Consider the following 27959-nt stretch of genomic DNA (forward strand, 5'->3'; position numbering starts at 1 on the left):
AACAGAAGATTCCTCCGTTTCAGATCAGGGCACATTCCACAAGGGCTATTGGTGCTTCTTGGGCAGTGCATCACCGGGCCTCTATGGCTCAAATCTGCAAGGCCGCAACCTGGTCTTCAGTTCATACATTCACCAGATTCTATCAGGTGGATGTGAGAAGGCATGAGGATATCGCCTTTGGGCGTAGTGTGCTGCAGGCAGCAGTACAGGGTCCTCAGGTCTGATTGCACCCTACTTGGTCGTGGTTCCCCCCCCCTCACGTAGCATTGCTCTGGGACATCCCATCAGTAATTACTGTGGCTCTGTGTCCCGTGATGTTCGAGAAAGAAAATAGGATTTTTTAAAACAGCTTACCTGTAAAATCCTTTTCTTTCGAAGGACATCACGGGACACAGAGGTCCCGCCCCTCTTCTAATACACTATATTGCTTGGCTACAAAACTGAGGTATCCCTGCAAGGGGGAGGGATTATATAGGGGGTTGAACTTCCTGATAGGGTGTGCCAGTGTCCAATCACCAGTGATACCTATATAACCCATCAGTAATTACTGTGGCTCTGTGTCCCGTGATGTCCTTCGAAAGAAAAGGATTTTACAGGTAAGCTGTTTTAAAAAATCCTATTTTTCCAATAAATAAATAATGATTAAAAAAGTTCAAAGTGATCATGTGTTTATTGCAATGCACAAATGTCTTGGTCGGAATGAGAATAAAACATTTATTTACCTGGAAAACATATTGAAAAACCAATACCTTGTAAGGTTGCAATCATAACAAATCAATTGCAAGAATATAGCAAAATAACTCATTTTTCTTTTACCAAAAGTATGTAGCAGAATACAGATCCGCCTAAACTGATGAAGACGTTTTTTATAGCAAAAAGCAAAAAATATAGCTTTTTTTTTTTTTTTTAAATTGTTGCTCTTTTTCTGTTTATATTGCAAAAAATAAAAACCGCAGAGGTGATCAAATACCACCAAAAGAAAGCTCTATTTGTGGGAAAAAAGGACGTCAATTTTACTTGGGTTACAACGTCGCACGACCGCGCAACTGTCAGTCAGTTAAAGCAAGTATCGCAAAAAATGGCCTGGTCATAAGAGGGGGGGTAAAAGGTTCCAGAGCTGAAGGGGTTAAGGTTGAATAAGTCAAGACTAATGCTGGCCATACACTATACAAAAAAATTGGCCAAACCCATTATCGAAAAACGAACATTCCGCAAACGATCGTGCCATCATGTAATGACCGATAAATCGTTCAGTGGACATAAATAAATCATTTTTTGTTCGTTTTTTTACATATACCTAGTGCAGACAGTTTGGACGGGAAACACATTAACTTTGCAATTTATCGTACGTTCGGCAGAAATTTTCCAAACTTGCCATTCGTTTTTTTTCCCACAAAAACGTCACAAACGATGATCGATTTGTGCCCATTAACTTGCCGAAAAACGAACGAAGTGTCTATATGAACAATTTTTTGGCCGATTTTTTTTGTATAGTGTATGGCCAGCATAAAGGGTATTTTTTTTTCATACATAATGGCACACATGTATTTTGCTTTTTGACTTGACACATAAATTCATGCTTTTTTTTTTTTTTTTTACTCACTTTTAGTCAATTAATTTGGCGCTTTGGTGGGGGGAGGAGCTCCCATGTAGGAGCAATGGAGTCCAGTTGGTTGGGTCCAGTAATTTCACTGTCGGTGTCTGCAGCCTTCTACTTCTTGTATCCACGCCGCTCTGCGGACTGCAAGGTGGACAAGTTGGAGGGAGGAGGTGGGTGGAGCCAACACTCACCAGGGGCGGAGTCTTGCAGTCAGTGTGAGTGACTGTATGGACAAGATGGAGGAGGTGCTGCCGGTGGGAGGGGCCAATACACTCATGGGCGGCGCGAAGGAGGAAGATTGCTGGCCTCTGCCATACAGTGCCAGACTGCAGCAACAACAGCCTATCAGCCCGGGAAAGACGGATACACTTAGGCGGGCTCCTCCGCTCCAGGCAGCTCCTGTTGCGGTCATGTCGGCTCTGAGTCTGAGAGTCCGAGTCCGACCTGACTGACTCAATGACGTCACTCGTTGCTAGACGCCAGGCGGCCCAGGCATCTAGCAACGAGTGCAGGGTTGCCACCTCCAGGCTCCTCCTGGTCCGTCCTGCGTAATTACACATTAGAGTTTCTCCCTCTGCGCTGCTGATTGGCTGATGAGACAGAGAGAGAGACTCGGGCAGAGCAGCGCTGCAGCCAAGTGAGGAGTCACCGCTGTTTCATCCGATCTAGCTGAAGATATATGAAGATATTTAAAACGTAAATGGGCAGGGCCCCCTATTGGGCGGGGCCCATGGGCTTAAGCCCAGTCAAGCCCATTGGTAAGTCCGGCCCTGTGTATAGGCATAAGCGCTCTTATGAGTCATTGAGCTCCAACCACCTATAATGAGAGATCGTGCGATATCATCCCCCACCCGTCTTGCTGTATGTGTGGTGGATGTGTACACAATGAATAAGCTGACCTACTTATGGGAGACAGGGGGGGAACAAAAAAAAAGGCCACTAAGGCTATGTTTCCACTATTGCGTCCCCAAAGTTGCGCTATTTTGCCGCAATTTTTTACCGCAATTTTACTGCGACTTGAAGCAATGCCTGTGTATTCTTGAGGTCTATGGACCTCAAGTCGCATCAAAGTGGGACCAAAGTAGTGCAGGGACTACTTTGAAGTCGCTGCGTCTTGAAGGCGCACAGATATGAACGGTTATCATTGGAAATCATGGGGTACGACTTGTCATGCGGCTTTTCAGTCCCAAATTGCATGAAAAGTCGCACTAGTGGAAACCGAGCCTAAAGCACTCATAAAAGGGAAAACCCTGAGATAGAAAGATCAACAAAACATATGTCAAGACCTCAAAGTGCATAAATCAATGTGACTGAATCCCCCCAAAAAATAACATAAACATAGCCCTGACGTGATCGTGAACTATAATTAAGCTCAAAATGCTATTATCATGAAAGAAGAAAGAATATTATCCTAATACAGAACCAACATGGTACAACACGTGTAAAATTATTATTTGGGCACTTTCACACTGTGGCGGCGAGAGCGTCGGCGGTAAAGCGCCGCTAGTTTTAGCTGCATTTTTCAGCCACTAGCGGGGTGCTTTTAACTCCCATTAGCGGCCGAAGAAGGGGTTAATAGCGCCCGCAAATTGCCGCTGCCGAAGTGCCTGCAAAGCAGGTGCCCATTCAGTTCAATGGGCAGGGGAGTTTTAGGAGCGGTGTATACACCGCTCCTAAAACGCACCAAAGATGCTGTTTGCAGGACTTTTTTTTTTAACGTCCCGCAAGCGCACCGCTCCAGTGTGAAAACACTCGGGCTCTCACACTGGAGTGACAGGAGAGGCGCTTTACAGGCACTATTTTTAGCGCTAAAACGCCTGTAAAGCGCCTCAGTGTTAACGCAGCCCTCTATCTGTGAATTTAGCGGTTTGTCTGGAGTTCAGTTTAAAGTGTAAGTTCACCTTTACAGAAAAATCTGCAAGGTGAACTTACACAGGACGCCCTCATAACCCCCCCAGTCCCGCTGACCTGTTGAGCTGCGATTTCCCATTCTGAGCCCTGCTCTAGCCATGTCATGGGTCCGGGGCTTAGAAACCCCCTCAGCATTCACACGTCTTCTTCCCCCGCTAACAGGACGGGCTACGCGTGTTCTGATTGGTCGGCGCCGGTGACCAATTAGAATGCTCCTAAACATACCGCCTGACGAGGTACATTTTGGAGATTAAGCTGCAGGGATTTTTAAGCCCCGGACCCGTGATGCGGCTATAGCAGGGCTCGTCGGGCTCCAGGTCAGTGTAGGGTTGCCACCTTTTCTTCAAGTCAAACCCGAACACTTTAGCGGCGCACGACAATTTTTTTCTTTATAGTATATACTATACATATATTTGCTATTAAATAATAATTCTAATCATATGAAGTTAATAACAAGAGTCCCCCTTTACATCAGAGTCCACAGAGTCCCCCTTTACATCAGAGTCCACAGAGTCCCCCTTTACATCTGAACTTGCAGTGTTCCCTTTCACTGTAAGGGGGGACTCTGCAGACTCTGATGTAATGAAGAAATCTGGGGACTCTGACATAAGGGATGCTCTGTGAACCCTGATTTAAGGAGGAACACTGAGAACTCTGATGTACGGAGAGGATTCTGATGTGATGGGGAACACTGTGGCCTCTGGTGTAAAGGGGAACTCTGATGTAAGGGATGCTCTGAGAACCCTGATTTACCTTAGTGTACTCACTCAAAGGCAGGAGAGAGAAGGGGAAGACTTCAGTCACAGACAGGGATGGATGGTGAGCTCACTCACCCCTTGGCAGTCAGCACCTCTCATCCAGATGTATCTGAGGCTGCTGGACTTCAAATTTCCGGCCCCAAGTTTCCTATTGTTTAGTGCTGGGGATTGGAGTGTGGGCAGACACAGGGGGGGTAGGGGCGGGGGGAAGAAGTGCAGATCGAGCCCTCTCTCCTCTCACGTCTGTGTGTTTTGGGGGGGGGGGGGGGGTTGTTAGTGTTGGCTTTGTTCAGTGTGAAAGAGTGTGACAGACACTCTCAGCTTAGACAACTACAGCCAGCAACCCTGCTGGGAAACCATAGTCCAGTCTAAATAATGTGTCCGGGTTTCAGGCAGTCTGAAACCCGGACGCATGATTCCAAACCCATACTGTCCGGGTGAATCCTGGACAGGTGACAACCCTAAGTCAGCAGAACTGGGGGGGGGGGGGGGTGAGGAGGGGGTCCTGTGTAAGTTCACTTTACAGATTTTTCTGCAAAGGTGAACTTACCCTTTAACCACTTAAGGACCGCCTAACGCCGATTTACGTCGGCAAGGCGGCACGGGCAGGCAAAATCACGTACATGTACGTGATTTGCCTCTCGCGGGTGGGGGGTCCAATCGGACCCCCCCCCGGTGCCCGAAGCGGTCCCGTTCTGTTCCCCGGCGATCCGAGATGAGGGGGAGGCCATCCGTTCGTGGCCCCCCCCTCGCGATCGCCGCCGGCCAATGGGAACACTCCTTTGCTGCTGTATGCTAAACAGCAGCAAAGGAAATGATGTCATCTCCCCTCGGCTCGGTATTTTCCGTTCCAGCGCCGAGGGGAGAAGACATCAATGTGAGTGCACAACACACTACACACACAGTAGAACATGCCAGGCATACAAAACACCCCGATCCCCCCCCCGATCGCCCCCCGATCCCCCCCCAATCACCCCCCCCCCCCCCTGTCACAAACTGACACCAGCAGGTTTTTTTTTTTTTTTTTTTTTTTTTTTTTCTGATTACTGCATAGTGTCAGTTTGTGACAGTTACTGTGGTAGGGCAGTGAATATTACCCCCCTTTAGGTCTAGGGTACCCCCCTAACCCCCCCTAATAAAGTTTTAACCCCTTGATCACCCCCTGTCACCAGTGTTGCTAAGCGATCATTTTTCTGATCGCTGTATTAGTGTCGCTGGTGACGCTAGTTAGTGAGGTAAATATTTAGGTTCGCCGTCAGCGTTTTATAGTGACAGGGACCCCCATATACTACCTAATAAATGTTTTAACCCCTTGATTGCCCCCTAGTTAACCCTTTCACCACTGATCACCGTATAACCGTTACGGGTGACGCAGGTTAGTTCGTTTATTTTTTATAGTGTCAGGGCACCCGCCGTTTATTACCTAATAAAGGTTTAGCCCCCTGATCGCCCGGCGGTGATATGCGTCGCCCCAGGCAGCGTCAGATTAGCGCCAGTACCGCTAACACCCACGCACGCAGCATGCGCCTCCCTTAGTGGTATAGTATCTGATCGGATCAATATCTGATCTGATCAGATCTATACTAGCGTCCCCAGCAGTTTAGGGTTCCCAAAAACACAGTGTTAGCGGGATCATCCCAGATACCCGCTAGCACCTGCGTTTTGCCCCTCCGCCCAGTCCACCCAAGTGCAGTATCGATCGATCACTGTCACTTACAAAACACTAAACGCATAACTGCAGCGTTCGCAGAGTCAGGCCTGATCCCTGCGATCGCTAACAGTTTTTTTGGTAGCATTTTGGTGAACTGGCAAGCAAGCACCAGGCAGCGTCAGGTTAGCGCCAGTACAGCTAACACCCACGCACGCACCGTACACCTCCCTTAGTGGTATAGTATCTGATCGGATCAATATCTGATCCGATCAGATCTATACTAGCGTCCCCAGCAGTTTAGGGTTCCCAAAAACGCAGTGTTAGCGGGATCAGCCCAGATACCTGCTAGCACCTGCGTTGTGCCCCTCCGCCCGGCCCAGCCCAGCCCACCCAAGTGCAGTATCGATCGATCACTGACACTTACAAGGCACTAAACGCATAACTGCAGCGTTCGCAGAGTCAGGCCTGATCCCTGCGATCGCTAACAGTTTTTTTGGTAGCATTTTGGTGAACTAGCAAGCACCGGCCCCAGGCAGCGTCAGGTTAGCGCCAGTACCGCTAACACCCACGCACGCAGCATACGCCTCCTTTAGTGGTATAGTATCTGAACGGATCAATATCTGATCCGATCAGATCAGATCTATACTAGCGTCCCCAGCAGTTTAGGGTTCCCAAAAACGCAGTGTTAGCGGGATCAACCCAGATACCTGCTAGCACCTGCGTTTTGCCCCTCCGCCCGGCCCAGTCCAGCCCACCCAAGTGCAGTATCGATCGATCACTGTCACTTACAAAACACTAAACGCATTACTGCAGCGTTCGCAGAGTCAGGCCTGATCCCTGCGATCGCTAACAGTTTTTTTGGAAGCTTTTTATTGAACTGGCAAGCACCAGCGGCCTAGTACACCCCGGTCGTAGTCAAACCAGCACTGCAGTAACAATTGGTGACGTGGCGAGTCCCATAAGTGCAGTTCAAGCTGGTGAGGTGACAAGCACAAGTAGTGTCCCGCTGCCACCAAAAAGACAAACACAGGCCCGTCGTGCCCATAGTGCCCTTCCTGCTGCATTCGCCAATCCTAATTGGGAACCCACCACTTCTGCAGCGCCCGTACTTCCCCCATTCACATCCCCCAACGAAATGCAGTCGGCTGCATGAGAGGCATTTTTATGTCCTCCTGAGTACCCCTAACCCAACGAACCCCCCCCAAAAAGATGTTGTGTCTGCAGCAAACGCGGATATAGGCGTGACACCCGCTATTATTGTCCCTTCTGTCCTGACAATCCTGGTCTTTGCATTGGTGAATGTTTTGAACGCTACCATACACTAGTTGAGTATTAGCGTAGGGTACAGCATTGCACAGACTAGGCACACTTTCACAGGGTCTCCCAAGATGCCATCGCATTTTGAGAGACCCGAACCTGGAACCGGTTACAGTTATAAAAGTTAGTTACAAAAAAAGTGTAAAAAAAAAAAAAATATATATAAAATAAAAAAAAATAGTTGTCGTTTTATTGTTCTCTCTCTCTATTCTCTCTCTCTATTGTTCTGCTCTTTTTTTACTGTATTCTATTCTGCAGTGTTGTTATTGTTATTGTTATTATGTTTTATCATGTTTGTTTTTCAGGTATGTAATTATTTATACTTTATTGTTTACTGTGCTTTATTGTTAACCATTTTTTTGTCTTCAGGTACGCCATTCACAACTTTGAGTGGTTATACCAGAATGATGCCTGCAGGTTTAGGTATCATCTTGGTATCATTCTTTTCAGCCAGCGGTCGGCTTTCATGTAAAAGCAATCCTAGCGGCTAATTAGCCTCTAGACTGCCTTTACAAGCCGTGGGAGGGAATGCCCCCCCCCCCCCCACCGTCTTCCGTGTTTTTCTCTGGCTCTCCTGTCTCAACACGGAACCTGAGAATGCAGCCGGTGATTCAGCCAGCTGACCATAGAGCTGATCAGAGACAAGAGTGGCTCCAAACATCTCTATGGCCTAAGAAACCGGAAGCTACGAGCATTTTATGACTTAGATTTCGCCGGATGTAAATAGCGCCATTGGGAAATTGGGGAAGCATTTTATCACACCGATCTTGGTGTGGTCAGATGCTTTGAGGGCAGAGGAGAGATCTAGGGTCTAATAGACCCCAATTTTTTCAAAAAAGAGTACCTGTCACTACCTATTGCTATCATAGGGGATATTTACATTCCCCGAGATAACAATAAAAATGATTTAAAAAAAAAAAAAATGAAAGGAACAGTTTAAAAATAAGATAAAAAAGCAAAAAAATAATAAAGAAAAAAAAAAAAAAAAAAAAAGCACCCCTGTCGCCCCCTGCTCTTGCGCTAAGGCGAACGCAAGCGGCGGTCTGTCGTCAAACGTAAACAGCAATTGCACCATGCATGTGAGGTATCGCCGCGAAGGTCAGATCGAGGGCAGTAATTTTTGCAGTAGACCTCCTCTGTAGATCTAAAGTGGTAACCTGTAAAGGCTTTTAAAGGCTTTTAAAAATGTATTTATTTTGTTGCCACTGCACGTTTGTGCGCAATTGTAAAGCATGTCATGTTTGGTATCCATGTACTCGGTCTAAGATCATCTTTTTTATTTCATCAAACATTTGGGCAATATAGTGTGTTTTAGTGCATTAAAATTTAAAAAAGTGTGTTTTTTCCCCAAAAAATGCGTTTGAAAAATCGCTGCGCAAATACTGTGTGAAAAAAAAAAATGAAACACCCACCATTTTAATCTGTAGGGCATTTGCTTTAAAAAAATATATAATGTTTGGGGGTTCAAAGTAATTTTCTTGCAAAAAAAAAAAAACTTTTTCATGTAAAAAATAAGTGTCAGAAAGGGCTTTGTCTTCAAGTGGTTAGAAGAGTGGGTGATGTGTGACATAAGCTTCTAAATGTTGTGCATAAAATGCCAGGACAGTTCAAAACCCCCCCAAATGACCCCATTTTGGAAAGTAGACACCCCAAGCTATTTGCTGAGAGGCATGTCGAGTCCATGGAATATTTTATATTGCGACACAAGTTGCGGGAAAGAGACAAATTTTTTTTTTTTTTTTTTTTTTTTTGCACAAAGTTGTCACTAAATGATATATTGCTCAAACATGCCATGGGAATATGTGAAATTACACCCCAAAATACATTCTGCTGCTTCTCCTGAGTACGGGGATACCACATGTGTGAGACTTTTTGGGAGCCTAGCCGTGTACGGGACCCCGAAAACCAAGCACCGCCTTCAGGCTTTCTAAGGGGCGTGAATTTTTGATTTCACTCTTCACTGCCTATCACAGTTTCGGAGGCCATGGAATGCCCAGGTGGCACAAAACCCCCCCAAATGACCCCATTTTGGAAAGTAGACACCCCAAGCTATTTGCTGAGAGGTATAGTGAGTATTTTGCAGACCTCACTTTTTGTCACAAAGTTTTGAAATTTGAAAAAAGAAAAAAAAAAAAAGTTTTTTCTTGTCTTTCTTCATTTTCAAAAACAAATGAGAGCTGCAAAATACTCACCATGCCTCTCAGCAAATAGCTTGGGGTGTCTACTTTCCAAAATGGGGTCATTTGGGGGGGGTTTGTGCCACCTGGGCATTCCATGGCCTCCGAAACGGTGTTAGGCAGTGAAGAGTAAAATCAAAAATTCACGCCCTTAAAAACGCTGAAGGCGGTGATTGGTTTTCGGGGCCCCGTACGCGGCTAGGCTCCCAAAAAGTCCCACACATGTGGTATCCCCATACTCAGGAGAAGCAGCTAAATGTATTTTGGGGTGCAATTCCACATAGGCCCATGGCCTGTGTGAGCAATATATCATTTAGTGACAACTTTGTGCAAAAAAAAAAAAAAAAAAAAAAAAAGTGTCACTTTCCCGCAACTTGTGTCAAAATATAAAATATTCCATGGACTCAATATGCCTCTCAGCAAATAGCTTGGGGTGTCTACTTTCCAAAATGGGGTCATTTGGGGGGGGGTTGTGCCACCTGGGCATTCCATGGCCTCCGAAACTGTGATAGGCAGTGAAGAGTGAAATCAAAAAGTTACACCCTTAGAAATCCTGAAGGCGGTGATTGGTTTTCGGGGTCCCATACGCGGCTAGGCTCCCAAAAAGTCCCACACATGTGGTATCCCCGTACTCAGGAGAAGTAGCTGAATATATTTTGGGGTGCAATTCCACATAGGCCCATGGCCTGTGTGAGCAATATATCATTTAGTGACAACTTTTTGTAAATATTTTTTTTTTTTTTTTTTTTTGTCATTATTCAATCACTTGGGACAAAAAAAATAAATATTCAATGGGTTCAACATGCCTATCAGCAATTTCCTTGGGGTGTCTACTTTCCAAAATGGGGTCATTTGGGGGGGTTTTGTACTGCCCTGCCATTTTAGCACCTCAAGAAATGACATAGGCAGTCATAAACTAAAAGCTGTGTAAATTCCAGAAAATGTACCCTAGTTTGTAGACGCTATAACTTTTGCGCAAACCAATAAATATACGCTTATTGACATTTTTTTTACCAAAGACATGTGGCCGAATACATTTTGGCCTAAATGTATGACTAAAATTGAGTTTATTGGATTTTTTTTATAACAAAAAGTAGAAAATATCATTTTTTTTCAAAATTTTCGGTCTTTTTCCGTTTATAGCGCAAAAAATAAAAACTGCAGAAGTGATCAAATACCATCAAAAGAAAGCTCTATTTGTGGGAAGAAAAGGACGCAAATTTCGTTTGGGTACAGCATTGCATAACCGCGCAATTAGCAGTTAAAGCGACGCAGTGCCAAATTGGAAAAAGACCTCTGGTCCTTAGGCAGCATAATGGTCCGGGGCTCAAGTGGTTAAGGTCATTCTGTTCCCCCAAAAGTCCGCTCTGGTCATACCGATCCGCCTGTTATTTGACAGTCATCTTCCTGTTGCTCTGGTACATTCGTAAAGGACGCGGCTTACAAATCCTGTAAGATGAATGTCAGGCAGACTGTGGAAATCAGCTGCAGACGTACACAGAACAGCTCACACCTACGCAGACACAAAACACTTTCTAAGCATATCCACTTCACTGGACGTTTCCTGCGCTGCAATCACAAATTACTGGCAGATTAACATTTCCTCCTGACGACTCCGCCGGGGGATTGCCGGCTCTGCTAGGAGGACACACCGCTGTTTCTAAAACCCAGTTCAGCAAACAATGTTGTCAACTAGAATCTCGAAACTGTTCTACAGAAAAGTCAGGCTTATTCTGAATTCACAGAGGATTAGTCACAATAATCGAAATATTTGATCTCATGCGGGATTTATGAAATATTTGCCTTCTCATTAAGGGTCTATTTACTTCACCCAAATTCTTCTGACCGAAAAGAGGTATGAGGGCCGGTTCACACTCAAGCGATTTCTATGCGGATCAGTTGTCATCCGAAAAGCATAAAATTCGCATGTCCTCCAAAAAATCATTATTTCCAATGAAGGCTGTTCACATACACTGTATTACCAAAAGTATTGGGACGCCTGCCTTTACACGCACATGAACTTTAATGACATCCCAGTCTTAGTCTGTAGGGTTCAATATTGAGTTGGCCCACCCTTTGCAGCTATAACAGCTTCAACTCTTCTGGGAAGGCTGTCCACAAGGTTTAGGAGTGTGTCTATGGGAATGTTTGACTATTCTTTCAGAAGCACATTTGTGAGGTCAGGCACTGATGTTGGACGAGAAGGTCTGGCTCGTAGTCTCTGCTCTAATTCATCCCAAAGGTGTTGGGCTGGTGCTCAAAATTTTTTGGGGGGGCGCAAACAAACTGAAAACTTCTGAAAAAAAACCCCATCAATTGCAGCCTCACTGTGCCATCAAACGCAGCCACTGTGCCCATCAATTGCAGCCTCACTGTACCATCAAATGCAGCCACTGTGCCATCAAACACAGCCACTGTGCCTTCCAATGCCGCCACTGTGCCCATCAAACGCAGCCACTGTGCCATATCAAATGCTGCCACTGTGCCATCAAATGCTGCCAGTGTGCCCCCCCGCCCGCCGTCTGCCCGGCACTTACCCTGTCTCTCGGTGGGGCAGCGGGTTACAGCGGCGAGCGGTGTCCTCCATGCTCCTTGATGTCCTCTCCCATCCTCTCTTCCCGTCCTCTGCTATGATTGGACGCCTGATAGATGTCCAATCACAACGCCTATCATTTCAGCCAATTAGGTGATGGGTAACAGACCTGAGCACCTGATTGGCAGAGAGGCGATTCAGTATTAGGAAAGTAAATATTCATTTGCTTTCCTAACACAGCTGAGTGAACTGCGAGCGCCAAGTATGGCGCTCGCTGTTTACCTTTTTTGACGCCTATTAGAGCCTATGGGGTGGCAGGAGAGAGGGGGCGGCCTTATGGATACACTGCCACCCGTGCGCCCTTATGGATGCACCGCCACTGGTCAGGAATCTGTGCAGGCCAATCAAGTTCCTCCACCCCAAACTCGCTCTTCCATGTCTTTATGGGCCTTGCCATCTGGAAGCCTCTGGTTGCACCAATTGGTTCATTGTTGGGACATGGCTATCTGGTTTTTACAAAATCACTCTGTGGCTGTGACATGTACTTGCATTTATTTTGGCAACATGTAAGTGTTCCTCTATTTTCTTCATATACCTGTGCTCAGATATGTTTTTGAATAACTAATGGCTGTATATTCTCCATACCTGTATATACACATGTTTTTCTGTACATGTTATTTATTACAATTTTTTTGTCTGTTTTTAAAGATAGATACAATTGCTCTACACACCCCTGAAGGAGGAGTTTCCTGAAATGGCGTGGTCCATGCGACTTGCCGTGGTGACCCTTATCATGGTAGTCCCTGGACCTCTCTAGAGTTTTGTTCTTCTGTTTTTTTGCCATATCTATGTACCGTAATTCAGATGTCTATTGATTAAAATTGTAATTGTTTATATTTCAATAAATTTTGTATACTCCTTTTCAATGCTCTTTGCGTACTACTATTTAGGCCATTAACCACTTGCCGACCAGCCACCGCAGTTGTACTGCGGCAGAATGGCACGGCTGGGCGAAACGGCGTTTCCCTACGTCGCTTCACCCTGTGGCCACTAGGGGCACGGGCGTTGCTGGAAGGGGCATGCGCGCGCTGCTCGCCCCCGGAGCTGATGCGAGTGTCTAGCGGTCTCAATGACCGTCCTGCTTCCGCGATCGCTTGTGACACGGCGAGAACAGATCCCGGTTCTCTCAGGGGAGAAGAGACTGATCGTGTGTTCATACAAAGTATGAACACCGATCTATCTCTTCCCCTAGCAAGTCCCCTCCCCCCTTCAGTTAGAACACACACACAGGGAACACAGTTAACCCCTTGATCGCCCCCTAGTGTTAACCCCTTCACTGCCAGTGACATTTTTACAGTAATCAACGCATTTTTACAGCACTGATCGCTGTATAAATGCCAATCGTCCCAAAAATGTGTCAAAAGTGTCCGATGTGTCCGCCATAATGTCGCAGTCCTGATAAAAACCTGGATCGCTGCCATTACTGATAATAAAAAAAAATAAGAAGAAGAATGCCATAAATATGTAGAAGAATATATATCGGTCTAAACTGAGAAAAAAAATTGTTTTTTTATATATACTTTTGGGGGATATTTCTTATAGCAAAAAGTAAAAAATTATGCGTTTTTTTCAAAATTTACGCCATTTCTGTGTTTATAGCGCAAAAAATAAAAACCGCAGAGGTGATCAAATACCACCAAAAGAAAGCTCTATTTGTGGGAAAAAAGGACATCAATTTTGTTTGGGTACAACGTCACGACTGTGCAAATGTCAGTTAAAGTGACGCAGTGCCAAATCACAAAAAGTGCTCTGGTCAGGAAGGGGGTAAAATCTTCCGGGGCTGAAGTGGTTAAAGTCCCGTAAGGGGGAGTTCCTTCTCCACTCAACCCGACAGAACACCTTTGGTATGAATTAGAGCGCAGACTGGGAGCCAGGCCTTCTCGTCCACATCAGTGCCTGACTTTACAAATGCACTTCTGGAAGAATGGTCAAACATCCCCATAGACACACTCCTAAACCTTGTGGACAGCCTTCCCAGAAGAGTTGAAGCTGTTGTAGCTGCAAAGGGTGGGCCAACTCAATATTGAACCCTACGGACTAAGACTTGGGATGCCATTAAAGTTCATGTGTGTGTAAAGGCAGGTGTCCCAATACTTTTGACAATATAGTGTAAATGTAGTGCAAATTTGATCCAGTTCAAAAAAGGGTTCTGTGTAAGTTTAGTGCAGTGCGGTATGAATTTTAGCTCTATAGACTTCTATGGGACTGAATTGAAATCGCAGTCCAGTGTTCAAATCACTTTTTCTTTTTGCCTAGATTTATAGAAATAAAATCGCAGATGTGACCACTCCCCTCCCAAATTTACATTGAAATCACACATGGCAAGCAGAAATCGCAATGCGAAGTCTCACTGTGTAGCGCTTTAAATTTTCACCGAATTTGCAGCGCATAAGTGTGAAGCCGGCGCTCTACTGCCGCATACACACGAGCGGATTTTCCGTCGGAAAAAACTTGGATGGTTTTTCCAACAGAATTCCGCTCAAGCTTGCCTTGCATACACACGGTCACACAAAAGTTCGCTGAACTTTCGACCGTCAAGAACGCGGTGACGTACAACACTACGGCAAGCCGAGAAAATGAAGTTCAATGCTTCGGAGCATGCGTCGAATTGTTTCCAAGCATGCGTAGGAATTTTGCGCGTCGGAATTTGTACAGACGATCGGAATTTCCGATCAAAACATTTTTGGACCGAAAAATAGAGAACCTGCTCTCAATCTTTTGCTGGCGGGAATTCCCGCCAGCAAAAGTCCGATGGAGCATACACACGGTCGGAATTTCCGACCAAAAGCTCACATCTGTCTTTTTCTGGGGGGAATTTCCGATCGTGTGTACGGGGCATTAGTGTATCTACGGCATGAGATATACTGCAGTCTGTCACTGACATTAAATTGAATATATAGCTCATAGTGATGGGTTAAAAGCTCTGATAGTTTATTTTTTTTTCTGTTGGGGAGACTTCACTTCCTCTCCTGCATGTAGAACAGGAAGTGAGAAGAAATCTCTACAAAGTGAGGGGAATTGTTCTTTTGGATAGTGCTTCAATGACTAAAAGAACTGAAGTCCAATGAACGAAAGGGGCAAGCCAAAGGAGGAAAGGGCAGGCTGAGGAGAAAAGTGCTAGATGATGATGGATGTCCTCCAGCCATATGTTTGTGTTGATGGAGAAATCATGCAATTTTCTTTCCTTCAACCAAGAAAATTGCATAATGTATGGCCTGCCTTACACACTATTATTTATTTCAGGTACTTATATAGTGCCGTCAATGTACGCAGCGCTTTACATATACATTGTACATTCACATCAGTCCCTACCCTCAAGGAGCTTACAACCTAAGGTCACATTCATACTAGGGCCAATTTAGACTATTTTCTGATATGTCTCACCAGAGTACAAATTACCCTGAAGAAGACCGTGATTGGTCGAAACGCGTCGGGGTACTCACATGGGTGACAACTCACCTATTGTAACACAATGTATCTTCTTATTGACCATTTATTCATTATTTGTGGTATATGTCATTTACTGTCTGTAACCAGAGTTTATATAATTTTTATGTTATATTATATTTCATATATTGTCTATAACCAGAGATTATGAATTTATGTATTTCTAGAATTCAATCGAATTGTATATTTATTGTATAATTAAAAAACAAGAATTGATTTTATTCCACTGTCATTGATTTGACTTACACACACTGTCGCTAAAAAAACCCCTGGGAGAACATTTCCATTTTTTATTCTTTTTATTTTTTTTGGGGGGATTTGAACTAGCGACCCTTTTGCTGCCAGGCGAAAGTGCTATCCAATACATCATTGTGCCGCCCACTACTAGTTTTTATTCTTCAACCCAGCAGGCTGAACAAAAAAAAAAAAATGAAAGGGCTCGAGAGGAGCCGCTGTACTAACTATCCAATGTTAGTACAGCAATTTTCCCCACTGAGCTGTTGTGTTCTGACAATAAGATGACCCCCAACCCCCCCTCCCCCAACAGAACACATCTGTCAGCGCTCTTAGCCAATGGCTGATGGGATATCGATCGACAGAACTTTTTTGGTCATGCCCCTTCGGAAGGCTTCTGACGGACCGGCTGCCGTACACACGGGCCGAATGTCGGACGGTTTCTATTGGACCGCCTGATGCCGCCCGATGTTCGGCCCGTGTGTACGGGGCTTAAGGCAGGAATTCTTAACTTTAGATTTAAACCTCCCCAATTAGCGATAATTAAAAGGTAGTTTGGGTTTTTACATACACTTAAATGTTAATCAGTTTACAGAGAGCATTTTAGGTAATTATACTAGCATAATTAAAACATTGATTTTTAAAATAATTTAAATTATTATTATTATTTAAATAATTTAAAATAATTACTTTAACTTTTTTAAGTTGTGTTTAAAATGTGTTGATTAACAGGGGAAAAAAATGATTGTTAAAATGTGATACATTCTCCTTGTAGCCCGTGTTCCCATCCCATCATTATATTAGGACAGGCTCTAGAAAAATGTCAAGGAGAAAAAAAAAAAAAAAAAAAGGGCCATATGGATTGTACATACCTTTGGCATGGTGACCACCAAATGGCCAGTTGTCTGGGATCTCTTGGCAGTGCTGCTGTCTGGTTTCACTTCTCCTGGAAGCACAAGCTGGAATGGCTAAATCATGAAGAGATAAAAATGGGCAGATTCATTAACAAGGCTGGATTACAAAAAAAAAAAAGACATTATCACTGGGTTTAAAACAAATGGAAAGCAAAACCTCATTCTGTACACAAAAAGGCTAAAGAATGCAAAGGAAAATGGAGAACATACACATTAGAAAACAAATGAGTTGCCTTAAAGGCTAAACGGTGACCTTAAATATAGTGAAAGGTCCTTTTCCATTCCACCATGACTGTGCCCCTGAGCAAAGCTCCATGAAAACATATTTGATGAGTTTGGTGTGGTCCCAGGTGTTCTGCACAGAGCCCTGACCTCAACCCTCCTGAACACCTTCGAGATGAACTAGAGCCGTGGTCTCCAAACTGCGACCCAGGAGCCAGATGTCACCTTTTGCTTGCCTTTATTCGGCCCTTGGGGCACTTTGCCTCACACTGATGCAAGACACCATTCCTCCCACTGACTCCAACAATGGGGCATCATTTCTGTTAATGACATCAATGGGGCAATATTTCTCTCACTGACACCAATGATGGGGCACTATTCCTCCCACTGACACCAATGATGGGGCACTATTCCTCCCACTGACATCAATTATGGAACACTATTCCTCCCACTGACACCAATGATGGGGCACTATTCCTCCCACTGACACCAATGATGGGGCACTATTCCTCCCACTGACATCAATTATGGAGCACTATTCCTCCCACTGACACCAATGATGGGACACTATTCCTCCCACTGACACCAATGATGGGGCACTATTCCTCCCACTGACACCAATGATGGGGCACTATTCCTCCCACTGACATCAATTATGGAGCACTATTCCTCCCACTGACACCAATGATGGGGCACTATTCCTCCCACTGACACCAATGATGGGGCACTATTCCTCCCACTGACACCAATGATGGGGCACTATTCCTCCCACTGACACCAACGATGGAGCACTATTCCTCCCACTGACATCAACGATGGGGCATTATTCCTTCCACTGACACTAATGAAGAGGACCCCAGATAAAAGCACGCAAAGGGCCTCATCTGACCCCTGGGCCGCAATTTGGAGACCACTGGAGTAGAGAATGGGTAAAATCTGTGAGGTTTTTTTTCCATCCTAGCCCCATTGGGGAGATTTGCTTTCACTTCCTGTACAATAGATACAACAGGAAGTGAGGAAAGTACCCCAGACTAGACTAAATTCTCTCTTAGACAGCTTTCATCACAATAAGTGTCCCATTGGAAGACCCTCCCTTTATTTCTGTTCCGTGACAGCTTAAAGCAGAAGAGTACTTGTTAGTGGGTGTGAGCAATTGCAATAATCTATTCACAACATACTTGCAGACTATGGCACACAACTACCGCCCTGTGTGCTTTCCTCCAGCCAGGACAGGTCCAGGGTCCTGTCATCTCTGTGTCCCCCATTACCACCATCTCTGCTGGTGGTTTTCCTAGGTCCTGCAGCGATCACACTACTACCTGACTCTGGGCTTCCAAACTGGCCAAATTTCAATCCATCTATGGGCAGGCTGGTTGTACTAAAGGGGGGTTCAGCAAGCCATCGATCGTGATCGACTAGTCAACCACAGGAAGCCAACAGGTGGACCGTGATCACGGCTCTGCCTCCCCCCAGCCTCCGCTGCTCTAATGTTAACTGCAGAGCGTAGAGTGGGAGGCAGCACAATGCTGGATGGAGGGCGGGGGGGGCTGCTTTAGTGATTGGTTTCTAGGCGGTCCTAGCATCCATCTGTCAGGGCTGGGCTCAGCCCTTCCTTCTCTGAGCTGGCCACTCAGCTGTCGGCTAATTGCCAGCTCCCATCTCTCTACACAGTTACTCAGCTGTTGATGATATCCTGCTCGTCAGTCCTGCCTACTTAAGCCGTCCAGTCCAGAGGAGCTCTGCCTTCGCCTTGATCACATCACAAAAACTATCTCCTGCGATCCTGTTCAAGACTTGCTTTGCTGACATCCCTTCTGGCTCCAGATCCTGCTTGCTGTTCCACTACATTTGATCCCTGACTTCTGGCTTGGCTGACTATCCGTTCCCGTTACTGAACTTTGGCTATGTTTTGACTACGTTTGTTGTTTTTACTTTTATTATTAAGACAAGTGCGATTTAACTGTACTTCTGTCTCAGCCTGATTCCATGGTTTCTGACACCAACCAATCACCAGCTTGTTATTATGAACTCCAGCAGCTCCCACCTTCCACCCAGCATGCTGTCTCCTGATCTCCGCTCTGCTGTACACATGGAAATGGACAGAGGACACTGCTTTGAAGGATGGGGAAGGCCATTGCTTTCAGGGTGCAGTGGGGTGTGGGGGGGGGGGGTGATTGATATGAAAAGGGGCAGAGGACACTGTTTTAGGGTGGGTTACAGGACACTACTGGGGGGGAAAGGTGACACTACAGTGGGGAAGGGGGGGGGGTGATGTAAAGGGGGCAGGATGACGCTGCTTTGGGGGGGAGGGTACAGAACACTACTGTGGGGAGAGGGGGCTAGAGGACACTGTTATGGGGGGAAGAAGACAGTGGGGGGGGGTAAAGAGAAGGGGGCAGAGGTACAGAACACTACTGTGGGTGGAGGGGGGCAGAGGACACTACAGTGGGAGGGTGATGTGACGGGGACAAAGGACACTGCTATGGGGGGGGGGACTCTACTGTTGAGGGGGCGACGTGAAGGGGGGCAGAGGACAATACTTTGACACACTATGTGTTCTACATGCCCTCTTTTCATTGGAAGCTTATTAGTTTGTTTGTTTGTTTTTTTAAAGGCCGCCCCAGGAATCTTTGCTTTCCTCCATGTTGTCCAGGTAGATCTCAACCTCTGAAAAGTTGCCTAGCCCTGTACTAAAGTCTATCTATGTGACTGGTGGCTATAGCCGCCAGCAGTGATCATTGTATTCCGGATGGCGGAGAAGTCTTCCACTGTCAGAATATAATAGCTCAGCGGGAGGGATTCTGACTGTGTTGATGGGGAAATCAAGCAATTTGCTTTCCTACAACCCATGGTTGAAGGAAAGAAGATTCCATAACCTATGGGCTGCTTTAGACTGTAAGCTGCTTGAGGGCAGGGACTGAGGTGAATGTACGGTATGTAAAGCTCTATGTAAATTGTTGGCACTATATAATGCATACAAAAGACAAAACGGTGTGACACTTTAAATGTGTGCTGAAATTACTCTTATTGTAGTTACAGTATATTTACTCTCCAGTTCTCTAGAAAGCCTCTCTCATATCAGTTATGTCACAGCACAGGCTGCAGCGCTGATGAATCCCAGAGCAGGACCGATATAACGGGAATGGCAGACCGTATTCCCTTGTGTGGAGACTGATTGATTAAATGAGAGGCAAGAAGTGGCAGATTGCAAATAGTTCTGCAACTCAATTCCCCGCTGAGCCGTTTGAGCAGGCCAGAGAGCATTGAATTATCTGAACATGCAGCTAACGCTGTACCTTATTTTTTATGAACATATAGGACCTCGGATACAAGGGGTAAAGATATTTCAGAACATTTGCCTGATATAGCGGTTTATAGCAACCCTGACATGTCAGTAAACAGACCTCAAGCAAGAACATACTACTTGAAGAGAAGAAATATGCCCTGTGCACACGGTCGGACATTGATCGGACATTCCGACAACAAAATCCATGGATTTTTTCAGACGGATGTTGGCTCAAACTTGTCTTGCATACACACGGTCACACAAAGTTGTCGGAAAATCCGATCGTTCTGAACGCGGTGACGTAAAACACCTACGTCGGGACTATAAACGGGGCAGTAGCCAATAGCTTTCATCTCTTAATTTATTCTGAGCATGTGTGGCACTTTGTGCGTCGGATTTGTGTACACACGATCGGAATTTCCGACAACGGATTTTGTTGTCGGAAAATTTTATAGCAAGCTCTCAAACTTTCCTATCTCTGACCAGTACTCCTTACAGCAGTGGTTTGCTAGGGGTCACCGAATTCTGGGCTGTTCCTGAAACCCGCAACGCTCTCCCAGCCTTTTTGAGGCCGCCCAGCAGGGCTGTCTCTGGAGCCCACTCAGCCTCTTCGCAGCCACCCATTCAGTTCACGACATGGCTGGGGGTCAGAGACTAGAGGTCAGCTGACTGGTGAGGAATGTGAAGTGGGAGGGCCTGAAGAAGACCCTATCTCCTGATTTCGGCATAGGTGTCACTGCTACGAGACACCACAAAGTCAGAGACACATTGAGTAACACTGCCTGTGATTAGAGTTGCCATTAAAAGTCCCCACAACAGTTCTCAGATCAGCAGATGACCTTGATCAAGAGCACTGAAGTGGGCTGATCAGAACCCCCGCCACACTGCCACTCATTCCATTCCCCCCACCAAGGAGTAGGAGAAGGAATAAAATAGAGAATACATGGAAGGGAGAGGAAAACAGTGGGAGGAACAAAGAAAAAGGGAGAGCAAGAATAAGAGAAAGAACAAGAAAGGCGGCTAGAGAGAGGGGTGGGGAAAAAAAACAAGAAATTAGGATAGAGAGAGATAATAGGGAAAGAAAGGAGAACAAAGAAAGAGTGGTACATCCTAAAATGTCCCATAAGGGGTTTTAATACTGTACTAGTGGAAGGGTCTCAGGGAGCACTAAATGTCCGTGGGTTAGGGGCGCAAATTACTTGTCTTGCCTTGGGTGCTGACAACCCACGCTATGAAAATAATTTTATTGTTAGGGGTCCCCACAACTTGGGAAATTTTATCAAGGGGTCACGGCACTAGAAAGGTTGAGAACCACTGCCTTACAGGATAGAGCAGGGCCGCTGAAAGCTGCTCTACTGGTAAGAAACTGCCTCTGAAGACTACAGGGAAACCAACGCTTAAAAAAGGGTGTTGATTTCCTGGGTTCCCCGCATCACTCCATGCTTCCTCATTTTGACCTCTACTCATTACAGGACACAGCAGTGATGTGGAGGTCAGCAGAAGAAACCAATGAGCGCTGCAGGGGAACCAGGACACTGTCACTCCTGAAAGTGTTGGTTTTCCCTGTGGACTTTGCGGGATGATTTCTCTTAAGTGGCGCGGGAAGCAGTAGAGGTAAGTATTCTTCTTTACATCAATGTAAGTTTCTTCTTTAAATCGAAGTGTTTTTTGGGGATCTTTTTATGGGGCAGTGTACCTTTATGGTCAAATCAGGAAATGTGAGCATGTTTGTTGGCACCTCCCTGACAGTGGCGGAGAACTCCCAGCTGGCTCTGCAGCACTCTCTTCTCCACAAGCGAAACAAAAGGACTATTCCCCCTTAAATGGGACTTTAAAGGCCACAGACACTGACATGCGTGCAAAAAGAATTTTTATTACATAAAAAAGATTATTCCAGATCAAACATTAAAAGACGTCTGGCATCTAATACTGTATGAATGTAACCAACATAACAAGAAAACATAAAAAACAAAATACAACAGTACATATAAAATGACACTAATACTCTCCAGTGGATGGTAATCCCTGGTACCGACGTGTTTCCAGTTTAACACCTTCGTCAGGGGTAGAAGAGTAGAGATAGGTACGATCAAAAATAGTTTAACCTAAAGTGGTGTTCCGGCTGAAATTATGCTTTTAAAATAAAAATACCCATATAATACACTAGCTTAATGTATTTTTGTAAAGTTAGTCTGTAAACTAAGGTCTGTTTTGTTAGTTTATAGCAGCAGTTTGTTATTTTATAAACTGACAGTAGGTCGTGGCCATCTTAAGTGTGGGCATCTGAAGCCAGACTGTATTTCTTCCTGGATCTCATCCTTGCAGATCTCGCACATGCTCAGTGCAGCACAAGCAGTGTAATAGGTTTCAGGTCAGGTTTCCATAACAACGGCAGTGTCAGAGGAAGTTGCCACCCCTTCCCAGAAGGCATTGTAAACAGGAAATGATGCGATGAGCCATGGCCAGGGAGGAGGAAGTGAAAAATGAATACAGCAGATATACAGTAGGTGCTGAGAAAAAAATAAAAAAATATCCAATTTGTTTACAGTGCACAGTTTAGTGAGGGATGCTGAAGAGTTGTAAAAGTGGGTGGAACTCTACTTTAAGCAGGCTGATTCCATGTCAAAAACACACGAGGCAACTGTCAGGATGGGGGTGCAGATAAACGCCAGCCTAGGATCAGTAAGAGTTTGGAACAAAAAATTCCCAGAACTGTTTAATAACAGGTAAGCAGCAGCAACTGAATTCCAGTGGTTGAGTCTGGACGGTGTGTGCTTTCCCGGGATCAGGACAGGAGCTAGCCGGAGCCTTAAATAAAGCTCCAAACTCAGTGGATCACACCAAAACGGTCCCTGTCTTCATATGTATGCCATGTGTTTATGATCGTGTCAGTCCGAATGGCGTCTCCCCTTTCTCTGCATTGCCAATTTTTTGTTCCAAACTCATACTGATCCTAGGCCGGCGTTTATCTGCACCCCCATCCTGACAGTTGCCTCGTGTATTTTCGACATGGAATCACTCTGCTTGAGTTAAACTATTTTTGATCGTACCTATCTCTACTCTTCTACCCCTGACGAAGGTGTTAAACTGGAAACGCGTCGGGTACCTGGGATTACCATCCACTGGAGAGTATTAGTGTCATTTTATATGTACTGTTGTATTTTGTTTTTTTTGTTTTCTTGTTATGTTGGTTACATGCACAAAATATTAGATGCCAGACGTATTTTAATGTTTGATCTGTTTGATCTGGAATAATCTTTTTTATGTAATAAAAATTCTTTTTGCACGCATGTCAGTGTCTGTGGCCTTTAAAGTCCCATTTAAGGGGGAATAGTCCTTTTGTTTCACATATTTTAGAGATGTGGCCACTACATTGACCATTTTGATATGGTGGAAACCTCCTCTCTCTCCTCCACAAGCACACATTTAATGTGGTTGTAAACCTCAGACATAAAATATGAAGAAAGCATATTCGACTATAGTGTGCACTCATCTCAATCCAGAGCTCGAAGTGTCATTTCTGTCTGCTGCTTCATTCCTCTGCTATCGGCATGAGTCACTTCTGACAAGTGTTCCTGACACCAAGAGGTAAAAAGGTGACAGGGGAGGGAGCTCCAGGCACACAGCCTGTGATTGACAGCCATAGCTCTGTTTCTGTGTGCTGTGTGAAGGAGGATGTGTCCCTTCCCTTCAGTCAGCTTTCCTCATGGAGCTCTGCAGAGTGTAACTTCAGTCCCCTGCTTTCTGAAAGCTCAGACAAGCTGTATAAAATCGGCATTTTGAACGGATGTAGAGAAGAGAAGACTGCAGACAAACAAGTACAACTTATGTAGGAGGATTTGTTTAATCTCTATGTATCACCTGAGGCCAGTCATTTCACTGGGTATATGTAAGGGTTTAAAATTAATTTAAGTTCGGCAGCTGGGTGGTACATGCATAACTAGTCACTGTGTAATGGTAGGTAGCTTAAAATGGTTGTAAACCTCAGACATGAAATATGAACAAAGCATATCCCTTTTACAGTGTGCAGTTGTCTCAATCCAGAGCACTAAGTGTAATTTCTGTCTGTTGCTTCTTTCCTCTGCTATTAGCATGAATCACTTCTAACACGTTTTCCTAAAGCCAAGAGAAAAATGGTGACAGGGGAGAGACCTCCAGCAGATTGACAGATTCAGCACTGTTCCTGTGTGGAGGGGTGTGTCTTCAATTATCCAATCAACTCTAAGAGCTCTTCTTACTGAGCTCTGCAGAGAGTGTCACTTCAGCTCTCTGCCCCCTTTTTTCTAAATTCTCAGACAAGCTTTATAACTCAGCAGTTTAAACGGCTGTAGAGAAGAGAAGTCTGCAGATAAACAGTTACAACTTATATAGGAGGATTTTGTTTAACCACTTCACCCCCAGAATGATTTGCCCCCTTAACCACTTCACTACCCGGCCATAGTAAAATGACGTCCACAGATGGGATCTCCCTTCCTGGGTGGACGTCATATGACGGCCTGGGCTTCCCGGCCGTCTAGGGGGCGCGCGCCCGCCGTGTTGCTCGGGACCCGATGCGTGTGCCCGGCGGCCTCGATGTCCGCCGGGCACCCGTGATTGCCCGTTAACTGGGCCGGACCGTGGATCTGTGTGTGTAAACATACAGATCCACGTCCTGTCAGTTGAGAGGAGACCGATCTGTGGATCGGTGTTCCCAGTACAGCGGAACACCGATCGGTCTCCTCCCCTTGTACGTCCCCGCCCCCTACAGTTAGAATCACTCCCCTAGGAACCCCTCGTCTCCCCCTAGTGGTTAACCCCTTCCCTGCCTGTCACATTTATACAGTAATCAATGCAATTTTATAGCACTGATCGCTGTATAAATGTGAATGGTCCCAAAAATGTGTCAAAAGTGTCCGATGTGTCCGCCATAATGTCGCAGTCAGGAAAAAAAATCGCGATCGCCGCTATTACTAGTAAAAAAAAATAAATAAATAGTTTTTTTTTTAAAGATGCCATAAATCTATCCCGTATTTTGTAGACGCTATAACTTTTGCGCAAACCAATCAATATACGCTTATTGCGATTTTTTTTTTTACCAAAAATATGTAGAAGAATACGTATCGGCCGAAACTGAAGAAAAAATTTGTTTTTTTTTTTAAAAATTGGGATATTTATTATAGCAAAAAGTAAAAAATATTGTGTTTTTTTTCAAAATTGTCGCTCTTCTTTTGTTTATAGCGCAAAAAATAAAAACCGCAGAGGTGATCAAATACCACCAAAAGAAAGCTCTATTTGTGGGATAAAAAGGATGTCAATTTTGTTTGGGTACAACGTCGCACGACTGCGCAATTGTCGTTTAAAGTGCGATAGCACTGAAAACTAAAAATTGGTCTGGGAAGGAAGGGGGTGAAAATGCCCGGTATTGAACCAGTTAATGACCAGGCTATTTTTTGCGATATGGCACTGCGTTGCTTTAACTGACATTTGCGTGGTCGTGCGATGTTGTACCCAAACAAAATTGATGTCCTTTTACCCACAAATAGAGCTTTCTTTTGGTGGTATTTGATCACCTTGGCGGTTTTTATTTTTTGCGCTATAAACAAAAAAAGACCATTTTTTAAGGAAAAAAATCGTTTTACTTTTTGCTATAATACATATCCAAAAAAATATATATAACAAAACAAAATTTATTCATCAGTTTAGGTCGATATGTATTCTTCTACATATTTTTGGTAAAAAAAAAAAAAAAAAAAATCGCAATAGGCGTATATTGATTAGTCTGCGCAAAAGTTATTGCATCTACAAAATAGGGGATATATTTACGGACTTTTATTTATTTTTATTGTTTTTACTGGTAATGCCGGCGATCTGCGATTTTTAGCGGGACTGTGACATTGCGGCGGACAAATCTGAACCCATGTGACACTTTTTGGGGACCAGTGACATTTTTACATTGATCAGTGCTAAAAAAAATGCACTGATCAATATTATAAAAATGACACTGGAAAAGAAGGGGTAAACACTAGGGGGCGATCAAGGGGTTAACTGCGTTCCCTCAGCGTGTTCTAACTGTAAGGGGGATGGGCTCACTGGGACATGACAGAGATCACCGTTCCTGAAGACTGGGAACAGTAGATTTCTGTCATGTCCCCTGTCAGAACGGGGTTCCCCATTCTGCCTCTGTACACAGCGATCGCGGGTCGCCGGCGGACATCGAGTCGGCGGGACCCAGGGGTACGCTCCCACGGCGTGTGGCGGGTGAGCACGCACTACCCTCTTTGCAGGGACCGACGTACAGGTATGGCGGTTCGTGCAGGGGAGCCGGCCTGCCACAGTATATCTGCGTGAGCTGGTCGGCAAGTGGTTAATCTCTGTGTATCGCCTAAGGCCAGTTACTTCACTGGGTATACTGTATGTAAGGGTTTACAACCACTTTATATTCTAAGAGGTTTTTATTTTTGTCTTTACTCCACTGGGGAGATTTATTTCCCTTACCTTCCGGTCACTGTGACGCCTGTACAAGAAATGTGCAATCTGTCTGCATTCTGATCTGAGCATTGGACCCGCACAGATGTACACTCTGGGATACACTTGGAGATCTGTGCAGGTCCCAACAGCTATCCACCTGCCATTGATTTGAACAGGCTGCCTGCCACACCTTTGCATCCCACGTGGCTAAAGACGGCCCTTCACATGGTGTACGGATCAGTATGTCCATGTGTATGAGGCCTTATGCCGCGTACACACGAGCGGACTGTACGGCAGACTCGGTCCGGCGGACCGGAGTCCGGCGGATAATTCGATTGTGTGTGGGCTTCAGCGGACTTTTTTTTCCCCAAAAGTCAGACGGACCTAGAAATAAAACATGTTTCAAATCTTTCCGATGGACTCGAGTCCGGTCGAAAAAGTCCACTCGTCTGTATGCTAGTCCGACAGACAAAAAACGACGCTAGGGCAGCTATTGACTACTGGCTATCAACTTGCTTATTTTACTCCGGTGTACGTCATCACGTACGAATCCGTCGAACTTTGGTTGATCGTGTGTAGGCAAGTCCGTTTATTCGGAAAGTCCGTCGAAAAGTCCGCCAGACCTAGTCCGTCAAAGTCCGCTCATGTGTACGCGGCATAATGCCCCATACACACGGTCGGACTTTGTTCGGACATTCCGACAACAAAATCCTAGGATTTTTTCCGACGGATGTTGGCTCAAACTTGTCTTGCATACACACGGTCACACAAAGTTGTCGGAAAATCCGATCGTTCTGAACACGGTGACGTAAAACACGTACGTCGGGACTATAAACGGGGCAGTGGCCAATAGCTTTCATCTCTTTATTTATTCTGAGCATGCGTGGCACTTTGTGCGTCGGATTTGTGTGCACACGATCGGAATTTCCGACAACGGATTTTGTTGTCGGAAAATTTTATATCCTGCTCTCAAACTTTGTGTGTCGGAAAATCCGATGGAAAATGTCCGATGGAGCCCACACACGGTCGGAATTTCCGACAACAAGGTCCTATCACACATTTTCCGTTGGAAAATTCGACCGTGTGTACGGGGCATAAGGCTACATTCACATGACTGCGCAGCAGCTGCCAGGAGCGGCCGCTGGCAATAATCAGTATATTAGTAAAAAAATAAAAATAAAAAAAAATAAATGATAATAAAAATGCCATAAATCTATCTATCCCCTATTTTGTAGACACTATAACTTTTGCGTAAACCAATCAATATACGCTTAATGTTTTTTTTTTACCAAAAATATGTAGAAGAATTTATATCGGCCTAAACTGATGAATACATTTTTCTTTTTTCTTTTTGGAAATGTATTATAGCAGAAAGTAAAAAATATTGTTTATTTTTTTCAAA

General features: G+C 45.0%; 1 protein-coding gene across 1 annotated transcript in view; it reads right to left on the reverse strand.

The window, feature by feature from the left end:
* DNAAF11 (dynein axonemal assembly factor 11) overlaps nt 1-27959 on the reverse strand; it is a 151224-nt gene that overhangs the window by 47650 nt on the left and 75615 nt on the right. The window contains 1 exon segment of the mRNA XM_073632267.1: nt 16561-16656. Within this exon segment, the coding sequence (XP_073488368.1) occupies nt 16561-16656 (96 nt within the window).

This window comes from Aquarana catesbeiana, linkage group LG05, assembly GCF_042186555.1.
Source record: "Aquarana catesbeiana isolate 2022-GZ linkage group LG05, ASM4218655v1, whole genome shotgun sequence".
NCBI lineage: Eukaryota > Metazoa > Chordata > Amphibia > Anura > Ranidae > Aquarana > Aquarana catesbeiana.